Below are 12,128 nucleotides of genomic sequence, written 5' to 3'. Positions count from 1 at the left end.
AGGCAGGACAAAGGCTTCTCTGCATGTCTGTGATGTTTCAAGGCATCAAAGCCACCTTCACGATCAGAGAAAAACTTGCACTATACATGCCAAACACATAGTTATCACACGCGGTACCCTCCTTTTCACATATGATGCTGTGGTTCCCTTATACACCATATAAAGGGGAGGCGAGCAGACAGAGATGATAATCCATCCAACATAATGGGGACTGCCCCGCGGGTCTTCAGATTGTATCGCTTTTTCAACAACTGGTCACAAATCGGCCCATAATTATAGACAGCCTATAGGTGATAGCGGATATATCAGAGTTTAGGTCACTTCGGTACAGGGTTCCACTTTAAAGGAAGTCTGTTACCAGAACTCAGCCCAACAGATTGATTCGGTGACCCTAACCGAACAGTGTTTTCACTGCCAAGACATCTCTGTTTTTATCAATATACAAATGTTGCTCTTTGGAGCAATGAGGGTGTTGATGCCTACCTATTTGGAGCAATGGCAGTGCCCTCATCAAATTCAGATGGCCCTAACCCATTTTCCCCTTGTGAATTGCTGCCCCCGTTGCAGAGATATTGCAGTTTTAATAAATTTTTAAATGGGCATTTTGAAACTAAGAGCGCTGCCATTACTCTAAAGAGGAAAGCGTCAACGCCCTCATTGCTCTAAAGAGTGACATTTTAGCAACGGAAGCAGCAATAAACATAGAGAAAACATTATTTTATTCTTTATTTATTATGCTTACTTGTATAGCGCCATCGTATTCCGCAGCACTTTACAGACATTATCAGTCACTGTCCCACATAGAGCTCTCAATCTATATTCCCTACCAGTATGTCTTTGTGGGAGGAAACCGGAGTACCCAGAGGAAACCCACGCAAACACGGGGAGAACACACAAACTCCTTGCAGATGTTGCCCTTGGCAAGATTTGAACCCAGGACTCCAGCGCAGCAAGGCTGCAATGCTAACCACTGAGCCACCATCCTGCCTATTATTAAAGGGATACTATCATTAAAACTCATTTTTTTTCTGCCTAACATCTTCTCCTACCTTTAGATGTCTTCTCCGCGCCACCATTCGGTATATAATCTGTATTTCGTCAGTATGCAAATGAGTTCTCTTGCAGCACTGGGGGCAGGCCCCAGCGCTCAATCAGCACTGGGGGCGTCCCCAATGCTGCGAGAGAACTCTCCAGCACTACCTCCACCTTCTTCAGGAACGGGTCTTCTTTGCGTCTTTTTCTGGAGGTGGCTTCAAACTACTAGGCCTCGGGCAGCTGCCCGCACATGCCTGCCGACCACAAGAAAATGGCTGCTTACACAGTATTTCTTGTGGCTGGCGGGATATCCGCAGTCGGCTTTGCCCGGAAGAAGACGCGAAGAAGACCAGTTCCTGAAGAAGATGGAGGTGGCACTGGAGAGTTCTCTCACAGCTTTGGGGATGCCCCCAGTGCTGATTGAGCACTGAGGACCGCCCCCAGTGCTGCGAGAGAACTCATTTGCATACCAACGAAAACCGGATTATATACCAAACGGCGGTGGGGAGAAGACATCTAAAGGTAAGAGAAGAATAGCCTTTCTTAAGGCTAATCCTACGTTTTAGGCAAAAAAAAATGATTTTAATGATACTGTAGAATCCCTTTAAGCATCAATGCCCTCATTGCCCCAAAGAGGAAAGTGTCAACGCCCTCATTGCTCTAAAGAGTTCAATTGCATATCGACCAAAACAGTGACATTTTGGCAACGGGAGCAGCAATACACCTAGGGAAAACATTATTTTATTATTTATTGTGCTTACTTGTATAGCGCCATCATATTCTGTAGAACTTTACAGACATTTTCAGTCGCAGACCCTTATAGGGCTCACAATCTATATTCCCTACCAGTATGTCTTTGGGGTATGGGAGGAAACCAGAGTACCCAGAGGAAACCCACACAAACATGGGAAGAAACATACAAACTCCTTGCAGAGGTTGCCCTTGGCAGGATTCAAACCCAAGACTCCAGTGCCTGCAGTGCTAACCACTGAGCCACTTTGCTGCCCATTATTAAATTCAGGTGATCCCAACCTATCTGTCTATGAGGTTGGGTGGACTTGTTGGGTTCTGGTGACAGACTCCCTTTGAGAATAATATGTGCTTCCAGTACTTTAACAAACCTATTGAACGTAAGCGGAGAAGCGAGCAGAACTCCCAGAATAGCTCACCATTTACCAAGGATTTCAAGGAAGATTATGAAAAGCTAATTTCCTATATACAGGATGGCAATTGCTCTCTATAGCCCAGTGTAAGACTCTCCATATCCATGTAAAGGATTTATGAAGACAATAGAGTTCGCATATAGATAATGAGGATCTGTTGGGGTATAAGACTGGGATGGTTTACCAGACCCTATAGGAGACTGCATGCATTGGTACAGTGCCTTGCAAAAGTATTCGGCCCCCTTGAACTTTTAGACTTTTCCCACATTTCAGGCTTCAAACAAAGATATAAAATTTTAATTTTTTGGGGGAAGAATCAACAAGTGGGACACAATTGTGATGTGGAACGAAATTTATTGGATATTTTAAACTTTTTAACAAAGAAGAAACTGAAAAATTGAGCGTGCAGAATTATTCGGCCCCCTTACGTTAATACTTTGTAGCGCCACCTTTTGCTGCGATTACAGCTGCCTGTCGCTTGGGGTTTGTCTCTATCAGTTTTTCACATGGACAGACTGAAATTCTTGCCCATTCTTCCTTGCAAAAGAACTGGTGCTCAGTGAGGTTGGATGGAGAGCGTTTGTGAACAACAGTTTTCAGCTCTTTCCACAGATTCTCGATTGGATTCAGGTCTGGACTTTGACTTGGCCATTCTAACACCTGGATACGGTTATTTGTGAACCATTCCATTGTAGATTTTGCTTTATGTTTTGGATCATTGTCTTGTTGGAAGATAACTATTAGTCCCAGTCTCAGGTCTTTTGCAGACTCCAACAGGTTTTCTTCCAGATTGGTCCTGTATTTGGCTCCAGCCATCTTCCCATCAATTTTAACCATCTTTCCTGTCCCTGCTGAAGAAAAGCCAGCCCAAACCATGATACTGCCACCACCATGTTTAACAGTGGGGATGGTGTGTTTAGGGCGATGAGCTCTGTTGCTTTTACGCCAAATATACAGTTTTGCATTGTGGCCAACTTGTTGGATTTTGGTTTCATCTGACCAGAGCACCTTCTTCCACATGTTTGGTGTCTCCCAGGTGGCTTGTAGCAAACTTTAAACAAGACTTTTTATGGATATCTTTGAGAAATGGCTTTCTTCTTGCCACTCTTCCATAAAGACCAGATCTGTATATGACTGATTGTTGTCCTATGGACAGACTCTCACACCTCAGCTGTAGATCTCTGCAGTTCATCCAGAGTGACCATGGGCCTCTTGGCTGCATCTCTGATCAGTCTTCTCCTTGTTTGAGATGAAAGTTTAGAGAACCGGCCAGGTCTTGGTAGATTTGCAGTGTTCTGATACTCCTTCCATTTCAATATGATTGCATGCACACTGCTCCTTGGGATGTTTAAAGCTTGGGAAATCTTTTTGTTTACAAATCCGGCTTTAAGCTTCTCCACAACAGTATCTGGGACCTGCCTGATGTGTTCCTTGGTCTTCATGATGCTCTCTGCGCTTTAAACAGAACCCTGAGCCTATCACAGAGCAGGTGCATTTATACAGAGACTTGGTTACACACAGGTGGATTCTATTTATCATCATCAGTCATTTAGGGCAACATTGGATCATTCAGAGATCGGAACTGAACTGAATGGAGTGAGTTTGCTACACTGGAAGTAAAGGGGCCGAATAATATTGCACGCCCCACTTTTCAGTTTTTTATTTGTTAAAAAAGTTTAAAATATCCAATAAATTTTGTTCCACTTCACAATCGTGTCCCACTTGTTGTTGATTCTTCCTCAAAAATAAAAATTTTCCTGTTTCTATCTTATCATGGCTGTCAATCCTTTAAGAAGGAGTTGGAGCAGGAGTCAGCATCGGATTGTGGAAATATAGAGGTGTCTGAGATTTGGTCTACTGACTCCTCAGCCCTGTGTCCATCCATTGCTGTGTGCCCTCTTTTATAGAGCCCCATAGCAGTAGAATGGGCTTCCTTTATGGTATGTACAGTGTCTGCAGAATGTAATAGGATGACATACAATACATACTGAATTGTATGTACTGAGTCAAGCTGCAAACATCTACAACTTTTTGTGGCTGCCCTGTTACATAGTTGTAATTGGACACACACATAGTGTGATCCATCAAGAAAAATGAACGACACCACTTAAATTCTGGACAGGCTTCTTCTTAAACCGGTGGAATAACCAACAACGGATATATGTAAGGCAAACATGTAGCTCCTTTTAATCAAGGTGGTCCTCACTGCGTAAAACAGCATAAAGTCCACAAAAATAAAGAAAAAAAAGATCAGGGCACTCACCCAAGTAGACTTGTATAAAACCAAAACTCCATGATTGAAAATCTTCTAAAAGATCGGTACAGCGGGGAGAGGACGGTAACGGACAAGTCTGATGAAATGCGGTTAGCATGCAACGATTGTCGCTGTTGTAAATGTTACCGTCCTCTCCCCACTGTACCGATCTTTTAGAAGATTTTCAATAGTGGAGTTTTGGTTTTATACATGTCTGCTTGGGTGAGTGCCCTGATCTTTTTTTCTTTATTTTTGTGGATAGTGTGATCCATACCGAGCCGCGGGTTTGGTTGTCAGTAAACCGCAGATACTGAACTTAACTAAAATAAATAAATAAATAAAATGGGAGTTAGGCCTGGTTCATATCTGCGCTCCATGAGGACCCCCCGAATGGAATACCGAACGCATTGACAAGCAGTGTACAGTGAAAGCACATGGACCTCAGACTATAATGGGGCCATTGTGTTTTCTGTGCAGTGTCCACACGAGTCATGTGGAGAGGAAAGTAGTTCACAAATGACTTTTCTCTCCGCATGACTCATACAGACAACGTGTTGAAAACACACGGACCCCATTATAGTCTATGGGGTCCATGTGCTTTCATGAGCTCACCGCTTGTCAATGCGAACAAAATACTTTAATAATATATTACACAATTATAGCAAATATGATACTTCTTAAAGACAGGTTTTCTACATGTATAAAATAAAGATTCGTTGTATACAGATTTGTGACATAGGGAACTTCAGTTTTCAAGTAATGAACATAGCAGAGGCCATAACATTCTGCAAGACCTATATAAGACTATATAAGGCCGGGCCCCACGGGACATAAACACCACGATTTGCCCGCAGCGGAGACGTTGTACAGTGCAAGCAAAGGGGATGGGATTCATACGAATCCCATGCCCACTTTGCGGAAAAAAAAGCAGTGCGGACACGATGCAATTTGCAAAGCCATTGCGGCTTTGCAAATCGCAGCATGTCAATTATATCTACGGAAACGCCGGCGGCTTTCCCGTAGATCTAATGGGAAGAGAAAGTCCACAGAGGAAAACTCTGTGAACTTTCTCTTAAAAGCGCTGCGGAAAGAATCGCAAAGCGATCACGCACGGTTCTTTCCGCAGCGCTTTAGCACTGTGTTTACGTCCTGTGGGGCGTATCATGGTGTCTTAACTGCCTGAGGCGTATCTATAGGGGGGTGCAAGTGGTAGCTTTCGCTATTGGGCCCTGGAACATGAGGAGACCACAAATGTTCCTATGTGACATCAAATATACCAATATTCCCAATTAGAGATTTTGCATTAGGCTCAGGAGCTTCAATGTTAATTGTTGTTAGAACCTGGATACAAAATACAGACAGCAGAACAGAAAACAGAACCAAAATCTACAGATCATCAGATCTCCTAGACACCAGATCTCTTTGACATTTGACTAATCAAAAAAGGAAAAAAAATGGGACATTTTTTTGAAAAAAGTATCTAATGCTCCGTGTACTTATTTTTAAATATTATTATTATTATTATTATTATTATTATTAATAAAAATACATAATATTTTCCATCATATAAAAATTCATGCAATAGTCTGGCAAATAGTGCAAAGTCATTAGCTTCTGTTCTGCAAATAATCCGGGATGGCAGAACAGATGTGTATATGGAGGGAGGTGACAGCCGCTCAGGAAGTTGTAAAGATCCCATCAAGTATAAATAGATTGGGCAAGACACCAAATACAACAGCAGAATGCTGAGTAATGTGTTTGGTCAATGTCAGGACAAAAATCTGATAACAAACTGAGGCTGCCCAGTAATCTGCATGCTCAGAGATAGCAGATGTTCTCATGAATAGATACAGAAGATGTCCACAGTCACATGGTATTTATCATAAGCAGCATATTCTTTATCCGCCTATGCACTTCACACTGGGCCTACAATGGTTGGGGCCATGTATAACAACTAGTGCACACAAAAACTGAAGCCGCTACTCATAGGAACCAATTCTTGACTAAGGCTCGGTTCACATCTGCATTGGCATTCCCTTCTCGCATTTTTCACCCTTTTCAGACGGAAACCACACGGACCCCATTATAGTCTATGGGGTCCACGGGTCTCCTAAGGTAACCGCTTTTTTATGTGGATTAAGTTTCCATCCAGGGAGTCCCCAAGCGGAGCCCCAAAACCCAGATGTGAACTAAGCCTGAATTAAGTGGGTTGCACATGACCGTGTGCTAACCAGTGGCCGTGAGTGAACAGCACTGGCGGTATGCGGGCGACATGCAGAAGTCACCAGTGTGCCAGGGCCATGCACTAGCCATGCTTCCGAGGCTCCTTTCATTCAATGAAGCAAGGATGGATGGACCTGATCCATATTTTGCAGCCTGGACTGTTGGCCTGAAAATTGAACCGTGTCATGTGCACAGACCCATAGAAATTAATGTGTCAGTGTGCTATCTGGGAAAAAACCAGATCACATACTGACCAGACATATGGTCGTCTGCAAGGAGGCTTAAACAAACAGTGGCCTTTTAGTTCTGGAAATAGCACCTCATCAGTCAGCAGGTTATGTGTGGTATTGCAGATCAGCTGCATGAAAGTAAATGGGTCTATTGATAAAATACCTCACACAACCAGTGGGCATGGGTGGAATTTTTTTTTTGTAAAAAAACATTTTTCAATAGGTTTTATGCATCTTTTATATGTAACTTACCAGGGGCTCGGCCATGATGATCCGAATCTTGCGTTCTGCTTGTGTGGTGAAATTTGCAAATAAGCTTTTGAGAATATATTCCCCAGGTTTACTCTCCGGGTCAATGTTGATAGGCAACATGGTTGGTGGTCCTTTGTCTCTTTGTGTGCTGGATACTGGCTGTACTTGTGGTTTTATATATCCGTTACCCACTGGAGAAGCTAAAATACAAAAGAAACAAAAAAGTACTAAATATACAGAACAGCTCTAATATGCAGCTGCTGAAGAAGGGGGAGGTTTATTTTAAAGAAACATTTCAGTTTTCAACAACCATCTCAAAAAATCTAATAAAATATTTTATTCCATGGGCAAGTTGAAAGCTTATAGACATGGTCCCGTTTTACAGGGTGATGTTGCTTTTTATGTAACTTCACCCTTTGAAATACTGAAAAACTGATATATGGGGTTGAGCGATCGGGATCGGAAAAGATCGGATTCTGATCGGCGATCGAGTAAATTTCACGATCGCGATTGGAATTCCGATCCCAATCTTTTACGGTGGGATTGAGGTCGGAGGTGATCTCAAGATCGGCTTAACCCTATTCATGTATAGATCATTAATAGGGTTGAGCGATCGGGAAAGATCGGATCCTGATTGAGCAAATTTCACAATCACGATCGATCCTGAAATCTCGGCTCAACCCTTCTGATATACACTATAGCAGTAGAGGTATAACCTCACTGTATCAATCCAGCTCCGCATTGTACTCAATATCAGCACAACCTGTTCCATACCTTCCCTCCATTTATCATACAGTGTATTTACTGACACAGTACAGGCGTGCACATATATGCATATCCCAAGTACGAGGACCCCTAACCCTACTCCATGCAGACGCCCGCCCTACCAGCTTGGAGCACTAAATTCTTCTGCTTCCCCCCAAGTTATAATAAACTCCACAGACCTGGGCAAGATGACAAAGTGGAAACTTGTTAATGAAAAAGCCATTTATAGCTCATGAAACGTTCACATTACGCTGTTCTTAGAATAACGGTCTATGGTTGTGTTTGTGGGAATCCATTAATAATAATTTCGGAATAATTACACAATGCTCAGATAAATTACCTGGTGTCCCTCTTTTTAGTCCTCCGAGTCCCACTTTCTATGTTGTAAAATGACCATCAGCTTCTCAGTCTATTCGACTACGCTTGCTGTTCTTTGGTTGGTATTTGCCCGTTCCCTCCTTGGATGCAGCAATTCTGAGGAGGGGGCACGTCTCAGACTACCCGAGCACAGTATGAACACAGCAGTCTAAGGAGCTTCTGGCCATGCTACAGAAACGGAGAGGAGACTGGGAAATGGAGGAACCGCACAAGGCGGATTAAACAGTCTTGCCAAGATCAGTTTTTTATCCTTCGGACAGGCCATAAGTATATGAATGGTGGGCGGGGGGTTGGGGGGGGTCAACAGCTTGCAGGGCTGCTTAAGACGTGGAGCCATATAGTGGTATAGTGCTGAAGTTTGGCTTCCACTGACTACAGTACCAACACTTGGCCACTATACAGGGACCGGTGCATTCTGTGTCCCGCTCTGCGTTGTGTATACTACAAGGACTGGAAGCATCTCAGTACAGCCCATTGGAGCAGGGGCCGCCTAAGCATAGGCCATGAAAACCTAAACCCTGGAAACCCCTTTATGACCAGGTAATTTAACTTCTTTCCTACTATGTGTTGACTATATACATCCGTGGGCAGCTGCTTAACCCTGCACTGACATACTTGTAAAGTCCTGGCAATATCAGCCAGATTTCTGCACCTACAGCTGCATCGTCTTGCACAACTGCTGTCAATGACTCCAGATGGAGGAAATAAAATGCATGCAAAATTAAAAGTGACATGAAAAAAACCATGTGTATCACCAATAAAAGAGACATAAGACTAAGATAACCAACCAGTAATGGCTAGAGGGTTTGTACTGGATTAACAAAAGGCAACTTTCTTCCAAAAATAGTTCCACACCTTTCTATTGTGTCTGGTATTGTTGCACAACTTTACTGTATTGAATGAGGTTGAGTTGCAATACCACCCATAGCCTGTGGGCAGGTGTGGTGCTGTTTTTAGAAAAAAAAGTAGTCTGTTTTTGTTTTTTAACCTTGGACAGCCCTTTATCTATACATATATTCTGATAGCATTCTAGTATGTGTGTATAATATGTATATATATATATATATATATATATATATATATATATATATATATATATAAAATTTGGGCAGAATGTCCTTTTTTGTTGTTTTTCTTTCCATTTTTGTATTTTAATCAGACTTTTCTGGTCTTTCTTTTCACGCTAGGCCACCAGCAGTAAAATAAGGCTCTCCTTGTACCAGGCCGAGCGCACACACTGCCAGGATATGTCACTTTTCTGCATTTCATTTTGAGCAGTATAAAAGAAAAGAAAGCAAATACCAGGGCTGTTTTTCCAAGCATGAGATTCCATAACTTAGATTCTCAGGCTAGCAGCCAGAAGGGGCTTAGTGTTGTATGGAGGCAACAGCTTGCTCCTTGCGGACAAGGGAAAGTCCTGTCCGACATGGTACAGGGTGCCAGTTACCGCCACAAAAACATTCTGACTCCAGATCTGTAAAGAAATCGCTCACCTGTTTTGTTTCTTCAGAAGCCCATATAGAGTAAAAATACCATAAAAAGTGCACGAAGAGCGAAACTAATACAAAAAGATCTTATCAAAAGAGCAGCCGATACAACTCATATATGTACGTACAAGTTCTCATGTCAAGAAGGCCATATACAGTAGACCAACATTGGCCAATAAGACAGAGATTAGCAGGACCAGGATAGGATATGTTGGATTTCAACATGCCCACTCCTTTTGATCTTTAGGAAAATATGGTCATGTGGTCAAAGATGGCAGCGAAGAAACATGAAGGAGATTGTGTTGCAACTTGCAAATTTCCACCGTAACACAGTTGCAAAAAAAATCTATCAGGTTTGCACTTTTTGCAGCCAGTGTGTGCAGGACAAAACCTCACATTTCAGTCTACGAAAAGTTATACCACTTCTGCTCATTGAATATAATAGATAGAACGTGTACAACCAAAATCAAGAATTCACACTAGTCAACTCAAGTGGACCCCTAAAATAAGGTAAACTATGTATAAACCAATCCACAGACAGCAACTTTTTGAGGGTCCATGTGCACAAAGGTCAGAGAATCGCTGGCGCTAGGCCTCACCAATACCACCTCTACGTACAATGGAAGAGATCCAGTAAAACTAGACTTGCTGTCCAAAGCTTAGCGTTCACGTCTATGGGCAACAAGGCCAGCTTCTCTGTTCAGGTCTAATACATAAGGTCCAGTGTTTTTGGAGGTTGTGTTTTGTTAATCTATACATCACAACCAAGATGGAGATGACCCAAGGTAATTCACTGGGATCCATTTGTGTTATTGTACAATCTTACGACCCATCCCCACCACAGAACCTGGAAACTAAAATTCCAATGGCGATGTGAATCTGCTTGGGCATGGCGTTGGTCCCTATGTTTATGTGAGTTTATGGCTAGAGTCTATTGCGGTCCCAAAAAATGTATATTTGTTTCATAAATGCCATGACTATTTTATTACGCCCTGCGATACACTTGACCCTAAGAGATGAGCAATGCTGCGGCACGTGGGTTGCACCATATTAGTAATACTGCCATATGCGTGCCCGGGACCGGTCTACTCCCCACTGGCTTCATACAAAGTCATACATGACTGCTTACAATCTCCTTAAAAAGGGAGTACAGTGTAAAATCTGAGCAGCACTTCAAAGGAACAAGTTACCATGGCAATTTACATTTATAATGATGATTTACTAACTTCTAAACTGGCAGACGTTCCTTCATTAATAATGCATTATAGGACTAGTATAGTCTAGCTCGGAGCAGACAGAGCAGAATACTGACAATCATAAAGATACTTAAAGTGCCATCTGCAATATTACAGTGTTACATGTAAGAGATCTATCTATCTATCTATCTATCTATCTATCTATCTATCTATCTATCTATCTAGTGTTATATACAAGATCATAATCTATAGTGTAATGTCACTAGCAAAATGAATTCTACGGTATATAATAGAGCAAGTAGAATCCCAATACATCTGGTACAGCCTGCAGATTCACAATACCTATGGTAGTGTGTGCAGATTCAATACATATAGCAGAGCATGCAGAATTACAATACATATGGAGTTATGTGTAATATTACAATACATAGTGTCACATGCAACATTATAATACCAATTCTAGTTTCACGTGTAAGACACATAGAGTCGCATGCAAAATTACAATATAAAGTGTCAAGTGCAAAATTACCTAACATACATTCTCATGTAATATCTCCATCTATAGTGTTACATGCCATAACACAATACGCAGAGTCTCGTGCAAAATCACAATACATCACAATATATAGGGTCACATGAAAAATTATCTGGCATGCAGTTTCACATATGATATCAAAACGTACAGTATCACAAATTATATATAATAATAAAATAATATAAATTATATATATATTATATACATAAATTAAATATATATATATATATATATATATATATATATATACACATACACACACACACATACACACACAGTATATATACACACACACATATGTATAGATAAATATAACGTGTAATATAACAATACCGTATATAAAATATCACATGCAAAAATCACTAAAATAGTTACATGTAATATCACAATACATATAATATTGCATGCAATATCTGACAGTTTCATTATGGAGATGGTCTATCACCTAAAAGGTATACATATAACCTGATCAATAGGCCACAATCCCAGCAGGATTAAATAATACAATAAATGATATGGAAATTTCATCTTGCCCAGTGTTTAGATATACAATCTGGAAGATACCCCCCCCCCCCAAATAATTTTTGTCTATGAACAGCCTTAGAGAGAT

At 41.4% G+C, this 12,128-nt stretch overlaps 1 protein-coding gene across 3 annotated transcripts in view; it reads right to left on the bottom strand.

The window, feature by feature from the left end:
- The window catches only part of FRY (FRY microtubule binding protein), a 203,376-nt gene that overhangs the window by 167,700 nt on the left and 23,548 nt on the right, over positions 1-12,128 (bottom strand). For all 3 annotated transcript variants that reach the window (XM_075265973.1, XM_075265972.1, XM_075265974.1), the window contains exon 2: positions 7,158-7,357. In XM_075265973.1, coding sequence (XP_075122074.1) covers positions 7,158-7,357 — 200 coding nt within the window. The remainder of the gene's footprint in view (positions 1-7,157; positions 7,358-12,128) is intronic.

The sequence above is a fragment of the Leptodactylus fuscus genome, chromosome 2 (genome assembly GCF_031893055.1).
Source record: "Leptodactylus fuscus isolate aLepFus1 chromosome 2, aLepFus1.hap2, whole genome shotgun sequence".
Lineage (NCBI taxonomy): Eukaryota > Metazoa > Chordata > Amphibia > Anura > Leptodactylidae > Leptodactylus > Leptodactylus fuscus.
Note: the sequence above shows the minus strand (reverse complement) of the source record. Positions and strands in the feature narration are given on the sequence as shown.